This window comes from Puntigrus tetrazona, chromosome 10, assembly GCF_018831695.1.
Source record: "Puntigrus tetrazona isolate hp1 chromosome 10, ASM1883169v1, whole genome shotgun sequence".
Classification (NCBI taxonomy): domain Eukaryota; kingdom Metazoa; phylum Chordata; class Actinopteri; order Cypriniformes; family Cyprinidae; genus Puntigrus; species Puntigrus tetrazona.
The window spans coordinates 10,324,542-10,351,196 of NC_056708.1; the positions used below are offsets into that span (position 1 = coordinate 10,324,542).

General features: G+C 37.5%; 1 protein-coding gene across 14 annotated transcripts; it reads left to right on the forward strand.

Moving 5' to 3' along the window:
• The first annotated feature begins 1,722 nt into the window (after window positions 1–1,722).
• Window positions 1,723–26,233, forward strand: ehbp1l1b (EH domain binding protein 1-like 1b). Of its 14 annotated transcripts, XM_043249910.1 has the most exons (31): window positions 1,723–2,248; window positions 6,331–6,388; window positions 6,743–6,838; window positions 6,970–7,023; window positions 7,265–7,446; window positions 8,121–8,260; window positions 8,684–8,758; window positions 9,693–9,950; window positions 11,170–11,331; window positions 11,549–11,704; window positions 12,144–12,284; window positions 12,372–12,467; window positions 12,745–12,804; window positions 12,930–13,092; window positions 13,610–14,308; window positions 14,701–15,102; window positions 15,393–15,818; window positions 17,586–17,966; window positions 18,300–19,025; window positions 19,754–20,989; window positions 21,722–21,962; window positions 22,077–22,249; window positions 22,494–22,542; window positions 22,642–23,172; window positions 23,259–23,328; window positions 23,410–23,459; window positions 24,085–24,205; window positions 24,305–24,404; window positions 24,474–24,547; window positions 24,951–25,065; window positions 25,150–26,233. In XM_043249910.1, exons 1-31 carry the CDS (start codon window positions 2,145–2,147, stop codon window positions 25,235–25,237), a joined length of 7,227 nt encoding a protein of 2,408 aa, XP_043105845.1. In that variant the 5' UTR covers window positions 1,723–2,144; the 3' UTR covers window positions 25,238–26,233. The 14 variants fall into 14 exon arrangements, with proteins under 14 accessions (XP_043105845.1, XP_043105843.1, XP_043105844.1 ...); XM_043249908.1 differs by having other exon boundaries at window positions 12,144–12,467; XM_043249909.1 differs by having other exon boundaries at window positions 12,144–12,467; window positions 24,094–24,205.
• The last annotated feature ends 422 nt before the right edge of the window (window positions 26,234–26,655 follow it).

Consider the following 26,655-nt stretch of genomic DNA (forward strand, 5'->3'; position numbering starts at 1 on the left):
TCTTACGGAAACGCTCGCGCTGTACTTTGCACATTGCATACAGTTTCTTCACGGAAACCATCTTTCTCTTACAGTGTGATAAACTGTGCATATTTGGTATGACGGAGTGATTAAGTGGTGAAGGATGTGGCATTCCTCTAGAAAGCTCTCCCATGCCTCTATAAATACAACACAGATGTACAAGATATTGTTGGATACGCGGTATGTCTATTAAAAGTAAACTAAAGGTCATGTATCTTTTCAATCACGTATAAATAACTCTTTCTGCCCTTATTAATATTATACAATTATGGTGGAGAAAAAACATTCCTGTCTTTCTAAAGTTCACTAAGTTGGTTAGATTATTTTCAGTGTTACATGATCCTTACAAATAATTCTAATATGCTAAAAACAGTAACATTATTTCATCATAATGTTTTTCGGTAATAAATGAGGCTCTTGTGTACCCTAGGGCACATCTTTATAAGGATGAGGCATTTCTTGATCCACCTAGTGAGTAAGCATATATTACAAGTGAGCTCATGTCTTACCCGGATACAAACGCAGATTATGTTGTCCAGTGAAGGGAGGTGCCTGATTTGGAAACTTATAGTCATAACCACAAATCACAGTTTCCCAGTTGAGTCGAGCCTGTTTGTAAGTTTTACATGAGTTAGCTTATATTTGCACACCTGCAAGTAGTCTACAAACTGTATTCAACAAATCTCGAAACAAACCACTGGTAGTAAGTTCAATAAACGCTTGTTATAAGCTTTTATAAGCTTGTTATAAGGTACAATATATATCATCAAAGGGTTTTGTATTTCTGCAAATAATTGATATTTAAATATATGTTATTATTAGTTAGCAGTTAGCAGTGAGAGGCAACACCGGACAGGAAGAAGTTAGTGTCACACAGGAATATGACTAAGGGGGTCACGGATTTGGATTCTAGGTCATCAGCTGGGCTAAACGTTTGTACTCCCCCCCCATAACCCACACAAGAGGCACCGCTCCATCCATCCCTCCAGCTGCTTCTGTCCATTTATCCCTCGCTCTCAGCCACCTAAAATAGATCCTGTGTAACTTGAAAAATCCCCTTGCCAGTGTCCACTAAAAATACCCACTGCGATCAAGGACTGGACGGCCCCGCATTACTGCTCCAGATCATTATGTTGATTAAATGCACTGAACACAAGGCCCAAGCACTGAAGGGGCATACTGTTTTTAGTTTGAAGCATTTCTGTTTTTGTCCTATTTCATGAAAGTCCATAGAACCAAAGGTTACATTCATCATATATATATATATATATATATATATATATATATATATATATATATATATATATATATATATATATATATATATATATATATATATATAACAATACTTTTGTCAATCCAACAAAGAGCGTTTATTTCGTATTTGACCTACTGGTCAAAACTTCTTAGCAACTGTAGTTCGAAGATACTAATGTGCAAAAATTTAGCTTGTTTTAAGCTGCTTTTCCCAAAATCCTATTTGTTAAACTCTATCTGTAATTTTGCAACCAAAATGTGAAATATTCTGATGCACATTTATACATTGCATCCGCTTTTGACCCCCAGCTGACTGGATGTAACCCCCGATCCTTATGTCAACAGCACCTTTAGTACTGTACCCAATACAATGATTTACAATGGTTTTGCATACTGCTGCATCATAGGCGTGTTTGCATAACCCTTCCCACCTACTCTCGCACTTCTCCGTCCACTTTCATCAGTTCACTGTCAGACTGCTGCTTTTAAGGAGCGTTTCGTGTCGCGTGAAACTCCATGACATAAAACCGATCACGTCTCCAGATTCATTACGGGCAAATGTTGTTGGGTTTTTTTTTTTTTTTTACACCAAGGCAACTAATTACAATACACAGAGAATCTCTCGCTCTGGTGTGTAACGTGATGCAGTAGTTTCCGTAAATGGTCTTTACTCGATGGCGACAGTTCGGCGGTACTGAGCCGCATGAGGTGCAGCTCGTGCTCCTCAGCAGGAACATTTCACTTCACGAGCCGCCTGACAGCCGTCTATTCGAGGACTTTTTACTTTTTGTTCACTGGCGGGACTGTAAAAATAGAATTTCCATGCGCCTGACTTCATTCGCGGATACTGCATTTTCTACAGAAGAATGACTTCGGTGTGGAAAAGATTGCAAAGAGTTGGCAAAAAGGCCACTAAATTTCAGTTCGTAGCCTCGTATCAAGAACTTGTTCTGGAATGTACTAAGAAATGGTAAGTTATGATTTCTTTTCCGTTACAGCGTGAGTGCTTCCTAAATACGCATTGCTGAAGGGCGGTTCTTCTGACTGAAACGGCACCGTGCGCACACGCTCTGTCTTATTTTATTGTAGCGCTGTTTTTCTAAACGATTGTGAATAGAACAATTAACACAGCGGGCGATTTAAAGCAATGTTTTTTTGAAATGTATTGAGAACGGTGGCGGTCGCACACCCCCACTTCCGCCTCCATCACTCGTGCTGTCAACACTGAAGATATTATGAACATCCATCACACTCACATAAGCAGAATAAAGTGCTGCCGCTTCTTTTGAGTTTTACTTGCCTGAACCCCTTTAGACTGTTTTTTGGCATCAATATAGTGTTGCTTTTCCTTTCTGTTTAGGTGTTGTCATTCTTTGGTTATGATTTATTCATGTATTATATTGTGATAGCTTTAAATAATGTTGGTCATGACTTCACCCTTAAGTAGCCAAATTACTTAATAAAATACTTTATTGTTTTTTTTTTAACACATTACAGCTTAAATATTTTTCGATGCAATATGTTTAATTTATTTTAATTTTAATTTTAATTTTACCCCGCTCCCTAAAAGTTCATATTTTCTATGTAAAACAGTGTTGAGGTGCCAGGATTAAAACAAAATTGGAGAGAATTAAATAACTGCTGTCTCAGTAAAGTCTTGAACAAGAGACAGCTGTTGACGCTGACAGGGAGCGTTTCTTTCCTAACATTCATTCCTGACACGTGTCTTTATCTCTCCGTCCTTATCTATGATCAAAGACGGCTTGATCAGAAGAAATTCAGTCTGATTGGATTCGAGAAGCACGCTGTTTTCCAGTCGAACGCAAACACAAACACAAAAGCAAACACAAAAATGTGTCTTTAAGTCACATCAGTCGATTCACTTTATGAATTGTACACCATATACACAAATGCTACGATGAGTGGAAATCTTGGATGGATTGGTCACCAACATTGAGACAATATAAGAAACAGAATAGCCACTATACACACAATAATTTCACAGTGCACAAGAGCGCTTGCATTAAACTGAAGGTTTTCATTTTGGTGATATTGACTATTGGCAGTATTCTCTGAACAAGTCGTGGCCTGGAAAATGAAGCAACGCTCCGTTATGCAATGGCTTGTCATCTGCCTGTAGGAGAAACTGAAACACTCGTTGTCATTTCTGCCTCTTAGCGCTATCTAAGATTTATCTCCATCATAGATAACCTGAGCCGTTTTGCTGGTGATGTAGATGATCTCTATTTCAGCCATTTCAAATGATATTTGTGACCCTGGACCACAAAACGTATCGTAAGTGTCCATTTTTCGAAATTAAGATGTATGCATCATCTGAAGGCTAAATAAATAAGCTTTTCATTGATTTATGGTTTGTTATGACAGTACAAAATTTGTCCGAGATGCAACTATTTGAAAATCTGGAATCATAGGGTGCGAAATACGGAGTAATTAAAAATACAGAGAAAATATCAAGTTTTCCAAATTAAGTTTTTAGCAATGCATATTACCAATCAAAAATATTTTAATACATTTCAGTATATTTACAGTAAGAAATGTACAAAATATCTTCATGGAACATGATCTTTACTTAATATCCTAATGATTTTTCGCATTAAAAGCAAAATCGATCATTTTGATCATTTGAATATATTTTTGGCTATTGCTACAAATATACCTCAGCAACTTAAGACTAGATTTGTGGTCCAGGGTCACATATGTTATTCATTCTTTATTATTTAATATTAATACATATTTAACCTTTTAAAACTGTTATTGGAAAGAAAGAACTTTAGCAGTTGTAATTGTTATCACCTAATGAGCTTTCAGCTGATTTCGAAAGTCCTGGATTCTCTTGCAACACTGTGAGGAAAGAACGCCCTGTATCTTTGCCCCAGCTTCACAGTTTTTTGCTGACCTAAACATGTATTGTTGCATGACTTTTTAAAAGCAATAGAGCAGTTAGCTTGTTTCAAAATGAGAAAGGAACGAAAGAATGTGCGTTTCTGTAAACACGTCAGATCTTGCGCGAATGATTTACAGTATAGCTGTGATTTTCATATACGGCCAGTGGGTCAAAGTCTGTTGATGTTACTCCATAGCTGAGAAGGGTGTGAGCTGGAGATATCAGACAGCTGAAGGATGACACAGCGGTCGAGCTTCTAATGGGGTAATATAACTTGAACTGTGTGTGAGCATGTGTGTGTTTATCTCTGACATTTGTCTCACGTGTCAGAGGGGCATTAAAAAATAAGGACCGCATTTTAGAAAGAAAATCAAAGAAAAATAATTCATTCATCCAACCAGGCTGGCAGTCTATTTTTACACCTATCCACGCTCTACCCACGGCCTTCCCTTCTCCTCCTAATTTATCCTTTTACACCGTTCTGCCCTGTTGCTATTACTAGCTGTAACCTGAGTAAGAGTTGGGTCTTGCTTCTCTTTGTGTAGCGGTTCATGCTGCTGCTGCTGACACACATATTAAGTTTACCTTTGCAAACATCGGTGTGAACATCAATGGAGAACTGTGACATTTACATGTGGGTCACATTCATTAAGAATCATTTTGGTGTGTGTAAAGGGATACTATTTATTGTTTACTGTTAAACCTGTTTGACTTTCTTTTATGATTTCTTTTATGAAACGATGAAGTAGTAATCTGTATTAATGTACTGGCTGTGGGTTTTTATGCAATTAGAATAAACAGGGACTTTAAAAAAGGAAGCAACAGCACCATAAAAGTATCATAAAAGTGGTTCAAGTGACTCATGCTGTCCAAATGATTACAAATGTTCTAAAGCTATGTAGTAGCTTTGCGTGATTGAAAGACGGTGCAATTTATTGATTTATTTGTTTTTATTTATTTTACAAGGATGCATTAAACTGTTCAAGATGTTTGTAATTTTACAAAAGATTTGTATAACATGATCGTGTTTTTGAATGTCTGAAATAATTATCATGGTTTCCACAAAAATATGAAGCTGTTTTCTACTGTGAATATAATAAGAAATGTTTCTTGAGCATTAAATCAGCATATTGAATAATTTTTTTCTAAAGGATCATGTGACAGTGAGCACTGAAGAAATGGCTGCTGAAAAAAACTACTTTTAAAATATATTAAAATAGAAAACATGTCATTGAAATCGCAATAATATTTAGCAATGATACTACATTTTTGTGTTTTAAAGATCAGCTGTTTGTAAACACAGTGAGACATTGGTGTGGAGATCAGAGGCCAACACCCCTTGCTCCGTGAGCCAAACTCAGCTTGGTCATGTGACCCTGAGTTTCCTCCAATTCTTAATGCAGCGAGCATGACACTGACTGAACGGCTCAGAAATGTACAATGAGCTCACTTCAGAACAATTCACTATTAAAGGGCAAATTTATTTAGGATCCAAATGCATACATATAAAATGCAAACCTAAAAAAGGTTGATTTCCATTTATTTGTTTTGCACATTTGCATTTTTGCTGGCAATACTGTATGTCATCATCATAATGTTCTGGATATCGAATATAAAGCTTATCTAGTTCTGCATGGTGCTGTGCCCTCAATAAACGGACAGGAGCTCTTTAAGAACTTTTTTTAAAATAGCATAGATAACAGTGCAGGGCAGTAAAATGAATATATTCCACATTTTCTGGTTTCTGAATCAATTATTTGTTCTTGTGTGCTTGTTTGTGAACAAGACGTTTCTCTTGGTTCGGTTCTTGTATGCAAGGCCTTGCATCATGCGCTCTTGCTTTGTGTGAGGTTTGAAACTGTTTGCAGCATTTATTGATTCCTTTCTGCCTTAGGGTAACACAGGGAGACCAGATCATAAGATCTGGTACACCGCCCGTAGCTTTGTGGAGACGCACAAACACACCAGAATTGCCACACTGGCTCTTTCAAGATCAATTTGTATAGGCTTTATATTTATATCCATACATTTTAAGCACACACAGAAAGACTCGCTGCAGACGTCTTTGTCAATAGTGATTAAAGCACCAAGCCTATGATTGAATTTGTAAGCTCCCACTCAACTTTCTTTTTTTAATTATTTTATAGGCAACCAGACAAACTGAGAGTGGTGTGGACACGGAGGAACAGACGCATTTGTTCCAAGGTAACTGTCAAATAAAATAATTATTAATAAATAATATTATTTTAGATTAATGTTTTATTTGACAAATGTATTTAATTATAATTATTATTATTACAAAATAATATTTAAAAAAATTATTATTATTATTATTATTAAAATTATTATTAGTGTTTTATAAGTGTTTAACAGCTAGTGTAAATTAATTTCTGACTATGTTCAGGAATCCCAAAGTTTTTAGTCAGAACAGTGTACTGACATTTTAAATGATCGTGTATAACAGTGTGTTATTTACAGTGATTTACAAGTGCTTACGATGATTACAACTGCTGTATATTATGGGTTATTATGGCTGACGTTATCTTTTATTCTCATCAGCTTCATTCATGGCAACCAGGCATCAAAAACCCGTACAGGGGAATGGTGGTGTGGCCTGTACCTGAGAATGTGGACATTACAGTCACACTCTACAGGGTAGGACACCTAACACGGTTTATTATTAACTATAGAAACATATTGCATCAATTAAATATACATGCCGTAAACTGATAGATGCTGATCAATAATTCTTGTCAATAAATTTTAACCATGGTGTTGTTTGACAGGACCCTCATGCGGATGAGTTTGAAGACAAAGAGTGGACATTTTTCATTGAGAATGTGAGTTTATTCAAATCAAGGTATATATATATATATATATGTGTGTGTGTGTGTGTGTGTGTGTGTGTGTGTGTGTGTACAAATATATATAAAAAATATTTTAATAGTTTAAAATTATTATCATTTACTGTAGGAAATGTGAAAATAAAATTAAGAAACCATAAAGAACATGATTAAACTAAGTTAGTTTGTTCTACTAGTTAAATTAAACTGCATTGATCTTCTCTGGTCTGTTCTACAGGAGACAGCGAAGGGCAGCCGGAAGGTTCTGGCATCTGTGGACTTGAACATGAAGAAGTTTGCCAGTGCCACACACTCACAGACGGACCTGATGCTCAAAATGAAGCCTCTGTCGGTTAAGGTGGTGGAGGCTACGCTGAAGCTCTCTTTATCCTGTGTGTTCCTCAAGGAGGGGAAAGCTACGTGAGTTTTCCGCATTTTTCAAGAAGTTACAGCGCTTTTTCATGAGCCGTTAAATTACATAGATTTAATCATTTGTCAACGTTGCGAAGTGGTGACTGCACCGAAACTTGAGTTCATTTACAAATATTTGGAGTGCATTTTAAATCTAAAAAGAGAAGTGGCCGTCTGCTCGGTCTGGGGTTTTCTGTTCAACGCTGGGGAGGGTTTCTTTCCTGACATGTGCAGGTCAAGAAGCAGAGCAGAATTTTCCAAAACAATACAACAAGCCTTTAAATCACAGCCTGAGTATCTAAAGTAATGCCAATTGTAGAGATTCTGCATTAGGACAAGAGATAATAGAACATAAGAACATCTATCAAATAATCTGTACACAAGCCTCTAAAACTATACATGCATTAATTTAAATAAAACAAACAGACCATGATGGTTGATACAATACCACTTATAATTCAGAAATAGATACAGAGGCTTAGAATAAAGTAAAAAAAGAAATCTCAATCTTAGACATTTAGATGTCCTAAGCATGAAAAGGAAAGTATATCACAGCCAGGCAAGCTCTAAAATGGCTGACTGACTGGGAATAAATACACGTACATTACTCACACAGTAGTTTTCACAGCATTTTCTGTGAAGGAATGTACCTGTACTTCTTGACGAATTCTTTTCCTCCACAGGGATGAGGACATGCAAAGTCTTGCCAGTCTGATGAGTGTAAAGCCGACGGATATCGGAAACCTGGATGACTTTAATGAGAGTGATGAAGAAGAAGATAAAAGATCTAGCACCGGCGTAAACCTCAGTTCTGCAGTGCCAGGTATTAAAAAAAAAAAACATTCACAAGAAAATCTGGTATTCAACATCTTATTTATACTTTGAAATAAAGTTTTGGGATTCTGAGAAATCCGAAACATGATGTTAAATGAAGAAATATTTTAGATTCTGCAGTATTGTCATGCTGATCGTTTGAAATGTAAACTTGAAGCGTTAAACATTGTAAGCATTATACGAATGCTAAGTACTACAAAAGCATATTCTCTAGTGGTCTCAGTCTTTATGAGTCCACTGTAAAGATAAAACACATTATTTCTGTGTTCTTCGTCTTAGATTGTTATTCTTCTGTCTACTTTCACTGGACTGGCATGAATCACTAATGATGCATGTTTATTTTCTTTAACTGTAGTAACTCTTACTTCTTCACATGCTACAACTTCTCCTTCACTCTTTTTCTCACTGTCAGCACCCCATCTTCCTCTTCGGCCAACACACTCCCAAGAAAAGAGACCTGCATCTCTAAAGAGCCCTTCAACAATAGGTAACAGAAACCTATGCCTGTGTTCTTTGCATATCCCTTCTGTAAAGTCTTTTCATTTTAATCACATCACTGATCATTTTCATATCTTTTTCCTTTAAATTAAACTTTGCATCAAAATTAATTATTTTCATTAAATTAAACCTTACTAAAATGTTTTTGAGGGTTATGAATTTTCACTGATATGGTTTATTTACATATGATTGTCACATTCATCCTTTGTCCTGCATTGCTTTGACTTGCATTTCATCATGAATTTCATTTCAGTTTCATTATAATTTAAAGGTAGTAGCTCAATTCTCCAAAAATCATTATTTCTCACCCTTATGTTATCTTTTCCTGGAACAAATAAGGATTTTTTTAAACTTTTTTAAATAACTTTTCTTAGCAAAACATTGGGTTTTTTTTTCATTTCAAACATAGATCATTCATTTAAAGTCTAAATATTGGGTTTCTGTTCAATTTAATTTGAGAACAATGCATAATTATTACCAAAAATTTTAAATAAATTGCATGTAACTGGAAAGGCTATTTGCATTGCTTAAATAATGACAAAAATAATACTTTACATTCACATTCCTAAATCTAAAGAAAATAATGCACAGGTAGATTTTTCAAAAAGAAATAATTGTTCAGCAAGTGTTCATTCAATTGTATTCTTTAAAAAATCACAAATTCCATAAAAATCAGCAGTAGTTTAGCATGCAACTATGGAATAACATGAGAGTGAGAAAATAATGAAATTTCTTGGAGCAAAATAACCTTTAAAATGTCTTATATGAAGCTACAACCTCATATTTCATGATACATTCCTGACCTTTTCTTTCTTTTCTTTCTTTCTTTCTTTCTTTCTTTCTTTTTTGTTTCATCCTTTTCCCCCTGCTTTTTCTTTCTTTTGCTATACTTCTCCCATCATTTTTCACCGTCTTAACCTCAGTGAGTGGTAAGGACAGGCTTGCTGGTGGTGTCCTCTCACGCCCGGTGCCTGGCACCGTTCACAACCTTGACCTGAAATCACGCCCACCTTTACCCACCCCACCCAGTCCAACCCCTCGCACCATGCCCTCACCCTCCCGCTCCAGACCACCACGTCCACCACCCATTTCCCAGCCACCTGACTCCCATACAGAGCAAAATGCTTCTGGTTTGCTCCCTCCAGCATTGCCCAAAGTCTTCCAGCCGTCCCCTGGCTCAGGTATTACAGATAGACTTCAATTAAACCGCTGGACGTCAGCATGTCACTGTATTATTGGTATCTAGTTGGCATTTTTGCTTGACTACAGTTGTTTGTATGAGCAGTTATACCGCTTCTACGGCAACAGTGTGCACAGTCTTCAAATAGAGGTTTAAGTTCCTCTTCCTCTTTTCTAATAAAATCACAATCTCAGCTACACTACCGTTTTTTTAGATTTTTTTCTAATAAATTAATTATTTTATTCAGCAAATGCCATTAAAATGCTCAATAGGGATTGAGACTTTTATAATGTTACAAAATACTTATTTTTTAAATGCTTTATTTTCTATTCATCAATTCTGTATCACAGTGTCTTCAAAAATATTAGCAGGACAGCAGTATTAATAAGACTAATTTTCAAATCAGCAAAATACAATTCTTTGTAATAAGGCAAAGTAAAATAAAAAAAAAATTTATTCAAAATATGCTAAATAAAATAATTTTAAATTGTAGCAATATATTTCAGTATTTTTACTGTATTTTGCATTTGAGAGCATAGACTTATTTCAGAAATTAAAAAAAAAAATCTTATTCACCCCAAACTTTTGTAAGATAGTGTTCTTTATTGACTTAAGCATGTTATTAATCTTACTCTTTGTCAAAGCCCAACAGAAAAATGGTAATTTTTTCACTCGAAGAAGGTCATTTCCTCATTTACCGGTGCTAGTTTGTGATTTTATCTGTATTTTTTTCTTTTCACCCAGTAGCAAATTTCTGGCTAAATGACTTACTGTTTTCTTGTCAAACACAAGGGATGTGGTTTTGATCTCATTCCCGTCTGAGTCATCACCTCTGTGTTTACATGGAGGAATTGGCCGAAATGTTGTTTTGAACATCCCTTTGATCATATGAAATGCTGTAGGGTTGCTGTGTTGGTATGTGGTGTCAGAGAAAATACTAGTTTCAGAAAACTGGGAACTGAAAGTCACCACATACACATTGCAGATTTGACTAGTGACGACCGTATTTAAGAAGACCAAAGAAGAGTGCCAGTCATGTTTAGCTTCAGTGTGAATTCATTGCCATTCACATTCACAAGTTTTATGATAGATGGCCTGTGCAAATATTCCTTTACAAATATCACCCAAACAAACAAAGTGCTTATGCATCTGTGTATTTCTCAACAAAACTTAGACGTCTTGTATAGTTTCTCTATTTTTACTTCTGTGATTGTGTCCAGCTCCTGTGTCTTTTCAAAGAAGACTGTCAGGCTCCGAGGCCCCTCTGGAGGGTCCCGTGACCTCTGACTACCCTCTGCTCAAACTCCCTCGGGCCTCTCCTTCATCTCCTTCCGATCCCTTCCTCTCTCACTCTTCCTCTCCTCCCACTGGTCTTCTGAAAGGTACAGTCTCATGATTCCTAAACATTGATTAAGTATGTTTTTTATAATTCTAATAGGAAAAGTAAGACTGATTTAACGCTTTAAGATTGTTTTTGGAGAAAGATTAATTTCCTCTTAGCCACTGTCTCTCTTGTTCTCACTTTTCCTGCATCTCTGACTAATCTTCTTCTTTCACGTGGTCTGCGTCCTTTTTTGTGTCATTGCACTTCTGTCTCAGATTCTTTTGGAGCACCTCGCACCAATGTTTTTAAGCCCAAGATTGTCCCCGGTGCTCGCCCTGTATCCCCCACTCCTGTCCCCCTCCTCGAGCCCAAAATTTCTTCCCTCTCTCTCTCTGACACGCTTAAGCATCCATCTGCTGGCACTGTGCCAGGTATTGAGAAATCCTCCAAAACGCACTTAAACAGCAACCGTACTGAAGTACACTTAACGAATGCAAGATATTAATCATATCTTTTTTGTTCAAGTTTAAATTTCATATTACTAAAATGAATAGTCAGAAATATAAAAAATGGTCATAATAAATAAATACAGCATTTTTTAACATAAAAAAACGAATCTGCAGAAAATAATTAACAAAACATAATGTTGCTTTAGTGCAGTGTAATAGCAAAGCCAGTTAGATTTTCTTTTTAAATCGTTTCAATTTGTCTTTTTTTACAGTTTTGTCTGTATAAAGTACCATAATATCATATATTATTATTTTTCTTAAATAGTACAAGGCTGCCTTTATATTTTAGGAAGGGTCTCTCAGAAAGGGGTCATCACGTTTGGTATATAAACTTTTTTTTTGTTTCATCTTTTCCTTACAGCATCTACAGAGTTAAATGAACAGATGCTGGAGGTCTCTACATCTCCCTTCTTCAGTGTCCCTTTAAATGAATCTTTGAGCCCTGTTCCTTTGCTGAGCAAACCAGATCTTGAAGCTCTGTGCGAAACATCTTGCACTTCTGGTCAGCTTCCCAAGCCACCTCTACCTCCTTCTGTCCCTGTCTCTTACCCCAGTAGCAAACCCCTACCTGCCTCTTTTACCCCAGCAGCTGTCTCTTCCTCTTCTCCTGCTCTGTCACTGTCAACCACTGATGCCTGCACCACTGCTCCCTGCTGTTCAGCTCAATCTTCTTCTACTTGCTCAGGTATATCCTGACTATTTCCAAGATGCAGTAATTAGAATTAGTGTGACTGGTGATAGGTCTAACAGTTGTGACGTTTTAGAAGACTTATTTTCGATTAAATCACATTGGTTATGTCATAACTAGCAACCGCTACAATTGACTAGACTGTTAATTTACGTTGGTCATGTCGTGGTCCCACCCACAGGGAACTCTCACTGGTCCAAAATTAATTTAATAATTCCTAAACTGAAAAGATGTTGTATGTTATTTAAAAGATTTCATATAAACTGTTTTCCAGAAATACCCAGGGAGCTCAACACACTTAAAGAGGACGATCAAACAAACCCGTTTCTACAAGGTGAAAAAGTATTCTTTACTTGCGTCATTAATAAAGTAAATGACCTGACAGTATTTGAAAATAAAATAGATTAAGAATGATTATATTTTAATCATTGTAATTCAGTTTGGTTTTATGTTCAACAGATATACTTGCTGAAGAACTAAAGAACTCAGAGCTCAAAACAGAGCAGCATCGGACTATCTGCAGCATTAGCATTGCTAATCAACCATCTCCTTCTTCTATCCATCAACCTGAAACCATCAGCACTGAAAGAAAAGAGCTCAAACCTGCCACGGCTGCAAAAAGGTGAGCACTTAAACATTATTAGTTGTTCTGGCATCAAGCGTAATTCACTAACATCAATCTTAACTATAATTACATTTAAAAATGTAATATCACCTTTGCAGATACAGTCTAATTTGCAGAGGTATATTCAGCATTTAGTACTTTGTGTGATTCTGTATGAATGTGTTTTAAATATCCTATGGACACAAATCCAAATATAACCCTTTTAATGAGAAATGTGTTTCTTTAATAATAATGGCAAATGCATGACCTTGTGATAAGCCTGTTTTAAACAGACCATGACATTTGCCTACAGCAGCTGTCAGTTTACACTGTGCAAATGTTTAAACTCTCAATTGCTTTCCCTCACCACTTCAGTCCTGTGTCTGTCTTGTTTATGCTGTTTTCTTGCCACTAACATTGATGTGGCACAAAGGCACAAAGGAAAAGCTGCATCTAATCTTGCCAAATACTGCCATGCTTTGGCCTCTCACTCCATTTTTTGCCACCTTTGACACCAAGTATCTTTGTCCCCCAGTCTTGGGCCTGTTGGCATGTCATCTGGAGTACAGCCTATGGAAGCTTCCAGATCTGAGGAACTGGACATTGGAAATGTCCCTCCTCCACACCCATTCTCATCTCCATCAACAACAGCTCCCTCATCAGAGGTTTCCACTCATACGAATAAAAACCAAGTTTTTATTGCAGAGAAACCACCACTGGCTGAGGAAGAGCCAGATTTTAAAGTAGAAGATTTCAATAAAGTGTTCATAACCTCTCAAGATGTTACTGCTGGCAAACACCCTGAGAACGAACCATTCAAAATTGACATTGAACAGGCAATGCGGTCTAGTCTGGTTCAAACTGTTTCAGTAACTGATGATGACTTACTAAAGCAACCAAAAAACACAAAAAATGAATCAGCGGAGGAAGTTTCTGCAAAAGAGGAACTGAACACACAGAATGTGAAGGGCGCTTTGCTTTGTGCTGACCTCAACAAGTCTGATGAGGACAAGATAATCAAGAAATTTGCCTCAACTGTGGTTACCCCTACAGAACACAATATCACCAACAGTTTAACCAGCTCTTCACCTATAAAGCAAGACCCTATAGATCTTCCCAGGGAAAACAGCCACATGGTGGTGGAAGAAGTCCTTGCATCTAAGTCCAGCAGTAGTTTGAGAGAGAAACAGTCCCATACGGATCATCTGGACAGGAGTTTAACTATTGAAGAAAGGTGAGTGTGCTGCTTGCATGGTACTATTACAATCCCAAACTGTGGCAAACTTGAACTTTCCTCTTGGGTAACTTCCTGTTTCAGTAAAGCCTTATCTGTCTTCTAATGGTGTTTATTTAAATACTTGGGCACATAAAACTCACTTTGGCATCATAAACAGTTCTAGATAACACAATTTTTAGAGATAACACATTTTAAATATACTAAATAGCCTCAGTATGCATAGATAGGTTATATCTTCTTCCCCAACCACAAAATTGCACTTCTGTAGAATTACATCGTCAACATTATTTTTCAGTAGATGAACTTTAGCTTTCAATATATACAAAAATATCTTCAATTCTTTATCTGTAACAATTTTCTTCCTTTCTCATTCCCTGTCATTTTCTCAGTCAAAATGAAATGGCCTTCACTCCACTTGAAAGGCCTAACATTTACCTCAAAGCAGCTTCTCCTCAAATATCAGATCTGCCCAAAGAGCTTCCTCCCATTCATCCCCAACCCTTGGAGCCCAAAGCCCTTACATGCATCTCAGAATTAACTCCAGTAGTCAGTCAACCAGCAAAACCAGAGCTGATTGTGAAGGAGTCAGACGACACAGTGTTAAGGCAGAAGAGTGTGGAGATCCATTCACTTGCCCGAGCAAAAGTGACAATCTGGAGCTCTCTGGAGGAGAAAGTAAAAGATCAGGAGGATGAAACAAGGGATGAAGAAACAGATAAGCACAAAACACCTGACAAGATTCCAAAAGAAAATAAAGCTGAAATATCCTCAAAAAAATCTTTAGAATCAGGGTAAGAGCCAGTTCTCAATTCTCAAATGTTTAGCCATGGCCTAGTGTTTGCATGCCTGCACATGCTCATACAATTAAGTGTGTTAAAATGGTCTTTTGGGGGGGATTCATACACTCTTATGTCAATAAGAGTGAGTTTCAACAAGTCATATTGGAATTGCTAAGTTTTGGAGTTTTGGAATTATTCAAGATTGGATTTTATACCAGCATTATAGCAGGTTTGTTAATGCATGTTTGATCAAAACAAGGTAAGTAAAATGTGACAATTATGTGACTATTCCTCCCTCTCAGTGAAGAAAAAGCTGTTATCCAAGTCAAGGCTGCTGAAAATCTCAGTTTAAATGAACCAGATTCCCAACAGCTGATACCCTCCATTGTCCTTAAACCACAACAAGCTGAGACTATCAAGGAGAAGAAAAAAGAAGCTGTTAAAATCAGTATACCGGTCCGTATGAAGCCTTCACTTCCTGTGATCTCCCCTGCTGTTGCTGTAAAGGAAAAGGACAAAAGAACATCACTGCATCTGGAGGAAATCTGCCCTCTGACGCCCAGCCTGTCTCTGGATACAGAGTCTGATGGAAGTGATTTAAAGAAAAAGGTCACGTTTGAGGAAGAGAGTGTGTTATGGGCTGCGGTAGAGGAGAAAACTAAAGAAAAAAGTCATGAAGGCGTTAGTATGGGAAAGTTGATACCAGAAAAAGAGGTTCTGAATAGGGGGTAAGTGCATGAGGTTTGTTAACCTCATTGCATGGAGTTTTGTGTGGACTTCAGACTATCTGGGATTGCATGGTTTTGTCCATATCTATACCACTGTTTAAAACTTGTGGTACTGTAAGATTTTTTGTTTGACAGTTTGAAGGAAGAAATACTTTATTTCAGCAAGGAAGCATTAAATTGATCAAAAAAGAATGTAAAAGTATTTATGATGTTTCAATTATATATATGTATACACCACCCTTTGCTTTCAAAACAGCAGCAATTCTTCTAGGTACACTAGAATAAATTTGGGGCCAATCATACACCTCCCTGATGCATGATGGATAAGTATCTGCCTGTATTTCTCAGCATTGAGAACACCATCAATCCTGACCAAATCTCCAACTCCACTTGCAGAAATGCTGCCCCAAATGTTCAAGGAACCTCCACCGTGCTTCACTGTTCCCCGCAGACACTCATTATTGTACCGCTATCCAGCCCTTCGACGAACAAACTGCCTTCTGCTACAGACAGATATTTCAAATTTTATCTCATCAGTCCAGAGCACATGCTGTCATTTTTCCGCACCTCAGTTCCTATTTGAGTCGCTTGGCCTTTTTCCCACATCGGAGGTATGGCTTTTTGGCTGCAACTCTTCCATGAAAACTACTTCTGGCCAGACTTCTCCGGATAGTAGATGGGTGTACCTAGGTCCCACTGGTTTCTGCCAAATCTGAGCTGATGGCACTGCTGGACATCTTCTGATTTCGAAGGGTAATAAGCTTGATGTGTCTTTAAGCTGCTGCATCTAAGTTTTCTTGGCCGACCACTGCATCTACGATCCTCACCGCTTCCCATTTCTTTGTGCTTCTTTAAAATAGCTGGAACAGCACATCTTGAAACCCCAGTCTGCTTTGAAATCTTTGTCTGGGAGAGACCTTGCTGATGCAGTATAATTACCTTGTGTCTTGTTGCTGTGCTCAGTCTTGCCATGACATGAAGCTGTCTTTCACAACCTCACCTTGGTAGCAGAGTTTGGTTGTTCCTCGCCCAAGTTTAAGCCTCCTACACAGCTGTTCCCATTTTAATTCATGACTGGGTTTCAACCTATGTGTGACACTGATGATCATTATCACTTGTTTGGTATAATTGGTTGATCATAGACCTGACTATAATCCTACAAAAGCCCTGACTTTGTGCAAGTGTACCTATAAGAATTGATGCTTGCAAAAGGTAGTAACACCAAATATTGATTTGATTTAGATCTTTATTTTGTTCGCTTAATTTGCAAGTGACAAAAATAAACAATCATTATTTATTTTTCTGAAAGCATTTGTTTACACCTGCCTAATATATATGTTTATTTAAAAAAATAAATAAATCTTTAAATAAAACTTTCTGTTCATCAAAATAAAATGTATTTTCATGAAATATGAAGCAGCACAGCTGTTTTCAGCATTTATAACAACAAGAAATGTTTATAAATCATCACATCAGCAGAATAGAATGATTTCTGATGGATGGATTTTACAATGCTTTTACTGTTTTTGATCAAATAAATACAACCTTGGTGAACGTAGGAGACTAACTTCAAAAACATTTTTAAAAAATCTTGATTAGTCATGTGTATTGATATTTTTTAATACTTCAACATTCCATTTAAAATGAGTTTCTAATGCTGCATTTATTAGAACTTAAAGTAAACATCTGTTTTACTTGCTGGGAGTTGAGATGTTAGCTGGAAAACATCTTCAAAAGATATTTTTGTCATTTTTTGGTCCATGGCAGCCAACATGGACACAAAGCATCAGAAACCAAGCCTAAGGAGCAAGAGGATTCCTTTACTATGTCCCATTTCCACTACAAACTAGAGAAAAATGCCAAGAGAGAAGGCCAGAGGGAAGACAGCAAAGAGAAGACCACTAAAGAGGAAGTTTCGGATGATACTATACTGCAAACTGGCAATGAGACTATTTGGACAACTGAAGCTGCACCTAAAGAAGATCTGAAGACTGTCAGTGTCTGTTCAGGAACCGAACTTGGCCTTGAGCTTAATGTAGGAACAGAGAAAAATTTGGACACCTGCACACAGGAACAAGACTCAGTTTCTGACCAGGAAGAAGTATCTGTAGGCTTCATACGGGGAATTTTCGGTGTGCTGTATAAAGGGTAAGTGTGGGATGATTCTAAAGCTTGCACAGAGGTTCTCTTGCCTCGGCATCTGCATGGCTATAATTTTGTTTACCTGAAACACTGAAAGGTTGTTATTAGGTGTGCTTGTGCATTTGCAAGGAAACTTTTGCACCCACTCTTAGGGCGTCCTGAAGTGATGAGAAGCATAGCTTAAGGAGAAGCTTACCAGTTTTATTGAATACTGGCTGGTGATTCAAAAAGAGCCATTTTGCTAATGGAGGTCATATCAAAAAGCCATTTTGCGAATGGAAAGAATTCGTTTTTTATCATGATGTAATGTAATCATATTCAAATGTCCTCATCCTTTAGTTATGAAACTATGACATCAATACTACAGCAGCCAAGCACAACAGAAACAGATGTTCAAGATGACACAATTTTGGATGATCAAAATGGATCTGTGGTTGAAATTCTCCCTCCTGAGGCCTTCTCTGACACCAAAATTGAGCATCCAACTGACAGTGAGCCTCAGGAATCAATAATCCAGGAATTGTTACCTTCTGGCGAGTTACAGATAGATATTCAGACCTCCGAGCCTGTAGCCATGAGTCTGGTGGAGTGTTTGAAACTGGCAGCCAGAGAAACTCAAAGCGGATCTGTGAATTTCAAGACCCAGGATAAAGGAAGCCCTTCTAAGCAGAAAACAGCAAATGAGCAAGCCCAAATGCTGACACCACTAAGAAATAACAAATGCATGACGGTGGAGTTGAAGTCTGAGTGTGTGATATCAAATGAAAAGAAGAATGAAGAGGCGGGCTTACCTCTGGAGGAAGATGACAACATAACTGCTAAAAAACAGGAGCAAAACCTCAGCTCTGTGGAAACAGGTCATCTGGTGACCGAGGTAGACTTTGAGGAAATAAAAATGCATGAAAGTTCAAAAGAAAATGAACAAGAAGAACTTCTGCCTGGCAAGATAACAGCAGATTTAAGGCCTGTGGCGGAGTCAGAGGGTTCACAGGAGGAGCTGGAATTTGAACTGGGTCAGGAAGACTTAGGAACAGTTTGGTCTGCTGAGCTATATATGGATGGAGGGTAAGTGCATGGGACATCACCTCTGCCTGCACTGCCTCTCTTTTTTGTGACCCTCTTTACACGAACAGCACGATTTTGGCAATGTTCTGTCTGGCTGACATTCAAGCATTTTAGCCGATGCATTACGTTATTTGTATGTGTCTGTGACAAGGGCTGGTGGAGTCTGAATTTGACATCAAGCAGTGCATTTTATGTGTCCTGTTTCCTGTGGCCATGGATTTTTCAACAGAGCAACTAGACACACTACCATTCAAAGGTTTGGGGTTAAGTAAGACAAGTAGTACCAAGTAGTAAGTCAGTTAGAAACTAAATGCCTCTTGATCGCAAAATCAGCATTTTTGAAGTGACATTCATTTTAAAATGTTGAAAAATCTTACCAAACTCAAATATTTGAGAGGTTGAGCATGTATGTACTATAAGCATGGAAGAAATAGTGTTGGTTCATATTGCATTGATTGTGGGCTCTCTGATTTTAGTTTTTTTAAAAAGGACTAAACTTTGCAGCTTGTTTGTTTATTTTGCAACTGCTGCTGCAAGCTTGCAAATAATTTTAGCAGAAAACAAACGGTGACTGTGGGCTAATGTTGCTGTTTGCATCCTCGTGTTGGAAATGATTGTGTCATTTTCACTTGATTGCATTTTTACTGAAAAAGCCTTGCACGCTATAATAACCAAGTTGGTAAGGTGCAGCATTTTGATCTCATGTTCTGGTGTCCTGTTTCTCACAGACCAGAGGAACCCTCAATACCGCCAATATCACCAAGCGATTTCACAGCTGTACAAAAATCACCCCAGACTACCTTTCCACCATCTGGGACTATATTAAAAGACACTACACAAACGGAAACCATTTCCCAACCTGATAGCAAAGTTCTCCCTCCCTCTCAAGACAAGTGTATGCAGTCACCACCCCCAGTGCCTTTACAGGAAGTTGGCCCTGATGCCATCAATCAAAAAAATAGCTCTGCTGCTGCTAATAGGCATGTGGTTCCACAATGCAACGAACAAGTAACCACTCCTTCACATGTAACTGTAGAGACACCAGCTGTAAAGACTGTTGAGATATGCAACGATGGTGCAAAAGAGACAAGTGAGTCACCACTAGAGGGAGACAATACCAAAACTATGTGCGTAAACAACACTTCAGAAGTTGAGAGGGAAAAAGAGAGCAGCCCAGTCATCACCAAGGCATCAGAAATTATTATTGTAGCAGCCACAGAAAGTCAGAAAGATATAAACACTGATGAGAACATTGTTTCTGGGACGGACGTTTCACCGAGGAGCTCAGTAGTCCCGTGGCCATTTCCTTCTCCTAAACTCGAAAGTCAGTGTGAGTCCTCAAAAAGTACCGAAAGTCCCAGTGTAAAGGATCGTGACCTCTCTGAGGAGAGCGTTCTGTTAGCAAAGATTCGTCAGATGGCCGAAGAAGAGACCACACAGCCATCAGCTCCAGCTCCACGTACTAAAAAACGCCTGATCCCCTGCGAGACTGACTTTGAACTTCCTCCATCTCCACCCATGCAACTAAAGTCTAGTATGGAACCCCCTGTGGATAAGATGAGGCCAAGTTTAGATCAGACTGAGATAACAAAAACACTCGGATCTCCACCGTCAGTGATTTCTCCGGAGCAGATAGATGTGAAGATGGACATCAGTCAGTCTCAGACTCCCTCTGTGCCACTGGAGAGCTTTCAGATAGATGGTAGCCACAGAGAAGCCAATGCTAGAAACGCTGTTTTAGATGATAATGTCCAGTTAAACAAGCAAGAACAAAATATTCAGGAATGTATGGGAGCTGAAAGGGAGTGTCATGATGCACCAGCTGTTAAGCCCACAAAGCAGACAGAGAAAACAGAAACAGAAGCTGAAACTGAGAACAAGGAAGAACCAGAATTAAGTATTAAAAGAAGTGAAGAGGCACAAATAGAGCAGGATAGACCACCATCTTCAGTGCCTGATGAATTGTAAGTCTGAGTGGAGTGTAAAGTGTAAAATTTTATTCTAATTTGCCATATTTTATTGTTTGACTTAAAGTTTGGAATGACATCTACTTTAAAGTTTGATGCCTAAAATTTCACGCCACACACACAATTTATACTACTGTTCAAAAGTTTGGGGTTGGTAAAAAGCGTTTTTTGAAGGAAATGAAATTACAGCTCAATTGGTTTGAGTTTAAAATGTCATTTATTCCTCTGATGGTAAAGCTGAATTCTTAGCAGCCTTTACTTCTATCTTTCTAATATGCTGATTTAGTGCTCAAGAAAAAAATTATTATCAAATTCTAAAATCATTTGTGCTGCTGAAAACTCAGGATTCTTTAATGAATTGAAAATTCAAAAGAACAGCATTTATTTGAAGAATTATTTCTTTGTGACTTTTTTGTAATAAATATGATTATGAATGTTACCTGTCAATTTTTCATCCTAATGCTGAATAAAACTAGTAATTTCTTTCAAATTGTACATCTCTATATGCATATGTAACGTCTTACAGCTTCTGAGCAGTAGTTTAATAAACCTCAAAAAGCATTCTTAACATTGTAGAGGGCGAAGCCCTAGCAGAACAATTTAACACTGAATTTGACATTAAAAATTAAAGCCATGTGAAACCAAATTAATGATGAAGAATTGTGCACCTATAATAACAGGCCAAAAGTCATAAGTCAGTATGTCTAACAGTTTCTGTCCTCTTAACAGGTCTGTTCATCCTATGGAAAAGGAGTCATCTGATGTAACCCCAGAAGCTAAAGTCAGTGAGACGCCGTCTAGGAGCCCAGGCAGCATGCAGGTTAACGGGCAGCCCGCTGCAGACCCATCTCATCCGATTGTGCCTCCAATGCGCAGTAAAAAGAAAATAATTCCACCACCAATGGACCTTGCAATAGTAAAAACAATGGATGAATCCATTAAAGAGGGTTCAGCAGTGCCTGGATGGGATGTATGTTGAATTTGTCTTATATGTAAAGTATCTATAAAAAATGTAGACTGTTTATCGCTATTCTAAATGCTGACTAGCACTGTTTTGTTTGTCTTTCCATTTGTCGCTACACAGTTTGCCAGTCCACTGCCCAGTCCTGGTTTGGTGACCTCAAGTCAGTCCTTGCTGGAGTGGTGTCAAGAGATCACTAAAAACTATAGGGGAATAAAAATCACCAACTTCAGCACCTCTTGGCGTAACGGCCTGGCTTTCTGTGGCATCTTACATCACTTCCACCCTGAGATAATGTGAGTTTCTCATTGATGACATTAATCCTAGCTCAAAGCAAATGTATTATTTCTATATGATTCAGTTTATGTGCACAACCCAAAAAAATATTATTTGCTTCAAACAAATCATCGATACACATTCTATCTGTAACATGTATTTTGACAAATGTTTTCATTTTACATAAAGAAATTGGTTGACATTAGAATGGTGCATGTCCATTTGCTAGTTTTTTATTTGGTTAACATGGTTGTTGTTTTCTAGTGACTTTAATGCATTGGAGCCTCACAACATAAAGCAAAACAACAAAGCAGTAAGTTTAAGTAGATGTTCCACATAAAGATATTTGAAACTATAAACTCAATCTCATCGTTTGTGCTTTTTCATTTATATAATTTTGCTTCTCTTTTAGGCTTTTGATGGGTTTGCATCACTGGGAATCTCCCGTCTGCTGGAGCCCTCAGACATGGTGCTTCTCTCTGTGCCAGATCGTTTGATTGTCATGACGTACTTGTGCCAAATCCGTGCACACTTCACTGGGCAGGAGCTGAGTGTGTTACAAATAGAGCAGAACAACAGTCAGTCCAGCTATGCAGTAGCCAAGCCAAATCAAGGGCCGGATGTACAAGCAGCAGCCAAATTCTGTGCAGAGAGACTCCAGGCTGGAGCTCTGTCAGGAGACAATAACAGCAAGGACTCACTGGGAGAGGAGGGAGCTCTTGTTCCTCCACCTCGGACTAAACGTTCAGGAAAGGTGGAAGAGAAGGGCGGTAAAGAGACAGAGGGAGGAGCGCAGAGTCCTGTGGCCCCGCCACGATCGAACTCAGCGGCTTCCAGATCAGGATTTGGGCACATACGGGATGCGGATCTGGTGAAGAAACGGCGGTCGCGACTAAAAAGCGAATCCATGGATGAGACTGATTCAAAGGAGCAGCCAAAGGAGGTAAAAGTCATCAAATTTATCCTTCCTTTGCATTTATGTGTGTTAATATTTGATCTAATTGTCTTTTCTCTACTAACCTCTGACAGTCAGATAAAGGTGAGCTGACCGATGAAGGAACTAATGGCTCAACAGCTGCCAGAGAAAGTGCTGAAACCGGTAAGCTTCCTAATATCTAAAAAATGACTGAATTTGGAAAGATTTGGCACTTTACACGTTTTGATCTTAATGTGTTTTCAGAACCTCAGGAAGCAAACCAAGATGTTAAATCAGCAGATAATGAGACAATGGTCAGTATTCCCTCAGTATTTGAGTTTTTCACCTTTCATCAAGTGTAAATTTAGGTTAAACCTCAAATCCTTTGGTATTAAAACAAAATGTGCTAATTTGCATGTCAAATATTTTGAAAATATCTTTCTGAGTATACAGTGATCATCATAATTCTACAATTGGGGGGCTAGATTCATGAAACATTCATTTTGTTCTTTTTTCCTGGTTTCTTTTTCGATTGTTTTAAAGAGAAATTATATTAAATAATTAGTATTCCCAAAAATAATGTTTTTGGAAAATCCTTGTAAATTAGTTCCTGAAGTTAGCATAACCTCTAAATTGTCTAAAAAGAAAAAAAAATCATTCTTCAGAATAATTTTCAGAATCTGTCCCCTGACTTTTACCATCACATGTTTAATTTCCTTGTTTGATAAATCTTTTAGTTAAATTAAGCCTGTCCTTTCCTCTCTATTATATTTGTGCGTCGTTGTCTGTTTTTGTCTTATCAATGTTGGTCTTTTATTCTCTGTTTATCTGGCTCTATCCATCTCTCTTTCGCTCGATCTCCATTCCTTTTCTTTTCTTTGTCTGTATTGCTGTTTTGTCTGGTTTTATGTATGTCTCCCTGTGGTACTTCCTGGCCAGTGTCTGCAGGACACCAATCAATATGTGCTGAGTGAACTTCAAGCCCTGGAAACCGAGCAGAAGCACATAGACAGCAGAGCTGCGGTCGTGGAGAAAAGACTCCGAAAGCTCATGGAGACGGGTGAGAAAAACCACTACCATTGAGGGAAAAAGAGAATGAAACTGATTTCAAATTAACTCTTGAAGTACTGCATGATATACCACGTTGTGTCGTTGACAGGAAGTGATAAAGATGAAGAAGAGAAACTGATTCAGGAATGGTTCACTCTGGTCAACAAGAAGAATGCTCTGATCAGGAGACAAGACCATCTGGAGCTGCTGTATGTATTGATATGCAAGACACAATCAGTGCACACTGTCAATAAATATTCATGATGTTATCCTTGCAGACAAGAAGAGCAGGATTTGGAAAGAAGATTTGAGCTGCTAACGCGAGAACTCAGAGCCATGATGGCTATTGAAGGTAAGATGTTCGCTGTTATTAAACTAGTGTTTTTAAAACATAACTTGAGCAGCCAATATAAATATAATATTTTAAAAAATTATAGTTATATAATAGCCTGTATGATACCAATATATTGTGCATCTGTATTCTACACCTTTCATATTTTTATTTGTCTTGTAAATTCAGATTGTCCTCCTAAATCCAATGAGAAAGTAAAAAGTTTGGTGGTTACAAATGTAATTAATACCAGTGTTAATTTGGATTCTGGCAAAGTGGAAGAAAGGGCATATTTTGTATTATATATGCCCATATATTCGTTCATTAATGCTTTTAACTTTTACCTACCTGTTTCCTCTATGGATGGATGAAGCTGTAGTATTTCAGCACTGTCCAATCATATCGCAAATATCCATTTTTTCAGACTGGCAGAAAACTCAGGCCCAACAGCACAGAGAACAGCTACTGCTACAGGAACTGGTGTCACTGGTCAACAAGCGGGACGAGCTGGTCAGAGACATGGATGCAAAAGAGAGAGGGTGAGTCTTGTCACGGGGTGTGTCTTGTTGTGCTGGAAATTAAACTTTACACGCTCATGCACTGAATGTATTTTGTATGCGCAGGGCTTTAGAGGAGGATGAGAGACTGCAGAGAGGTCTGGAGGCAAGACGTAGAAAATACAGCAATAAGGAAAAGTGTGTTCTTCAGTAAAGAAACCTGAATTCTCATGAAAGCTGTGTCTCGCTGCACCAGAGATGAGATCTTAAATGACTTGGACTACACCAGGACATTAGCGTGCCTTGTTTTAACTTTCAAAAACATTTGGCTTAAAAGTGAAGCCCTTTCTCAAAACAAGATCTCAGTGGCATCCCAGTGGGATATAAGTCATGTCCATTCTAGATCAGACAAGTTATTCAGTGAAAGTTTGCACAAAGTTTTGAAGGTCTTCCCAGATTTCACTTACTTCAGAGTACAGTATTTGAAGCAATATATTGAAAATCTGAAAGACAATAAACAAACAGCCTTCACACACCTGAATGGTTGCAAGCAGTTGAACTAAACACAAGAAATAATAAAAAAAAAATCCTGCACAATGCTGCAGGTTGCAAGAAATCCAATATTTATTGAGACTTTTTTTTTCTGAAGCAAATAAAATAAATCCTCAATAAATAATATATTTTCTCTCCTTTGTAATGTTTTTTTTTTTGTTTTATTTTTAATTTTTTGGAAATGTAATGTTTAAGATTGAGACGATTTGACTGTCTTTAAGGTATGTTGAACAGACAAAGAGACTTTCGCCAAAGTTTGCTGTTTTTACATTATTTATTTGAGTGTGTTGTTTTCTGGTATGCCAAAATGTCTCTGTTGGGCTGTTGCCTTGTACTATCTGCAAATTATATTTTCTGATGTTTCAGCAGACAATATATGTCTCCAAATGAATGTATTCGGTAGTTATTTTGCATTGCAGTGCCTTTAGAGGTTTAATACCTTTCGAAAAAGGGGCTTTTTATATAAATTGAAGCCGTTCTGTATTTTTAAGTTTTAAACCTTAAAAACAAATTGAAAAGAAAAAATATTTAAGGATTGTTTTATAGATATACGAAATGTATTTTGTCCGTCTGTGCTCTTTTTGATATTTAAATGTGTTATTCATTCCTATTTTAAGATTTAGTATGTTTTATTAAATAAAGTTTGATGCTGTTTGAATTCGTTTGTTTGGAATGAAACTCTCTGTGTAGGAATAAGCACACAAACACACATATAATTAGCTTTTAATGTAAATGTAAAAAAAAAAAAAAAAAAACTTCACATAGGTGCCTTAAAAACCACATGGCGGTTTGTATTACAGTGCAAACAATGCTAAACATATGTCAGCTCATCTAAAAAAAATCGACATATTTTATAGTCATAAATCATAGGCAAACTTTACATTACAGTTTGCATATTTCCTGAATTCTGGCAACGCATGCACAAACTCTTTTTGATATTTAAATGTGTTATTCATTCCTATTTTAAGATTTAGTATGTTGTATTAAATAAAGTTTGATGCTGTTTAACTTCGTTTGTTTGGAATGAAACTCTGTGTAGGAATAAGCACACAAACACATATAATTAGCTTTTAATGTAAA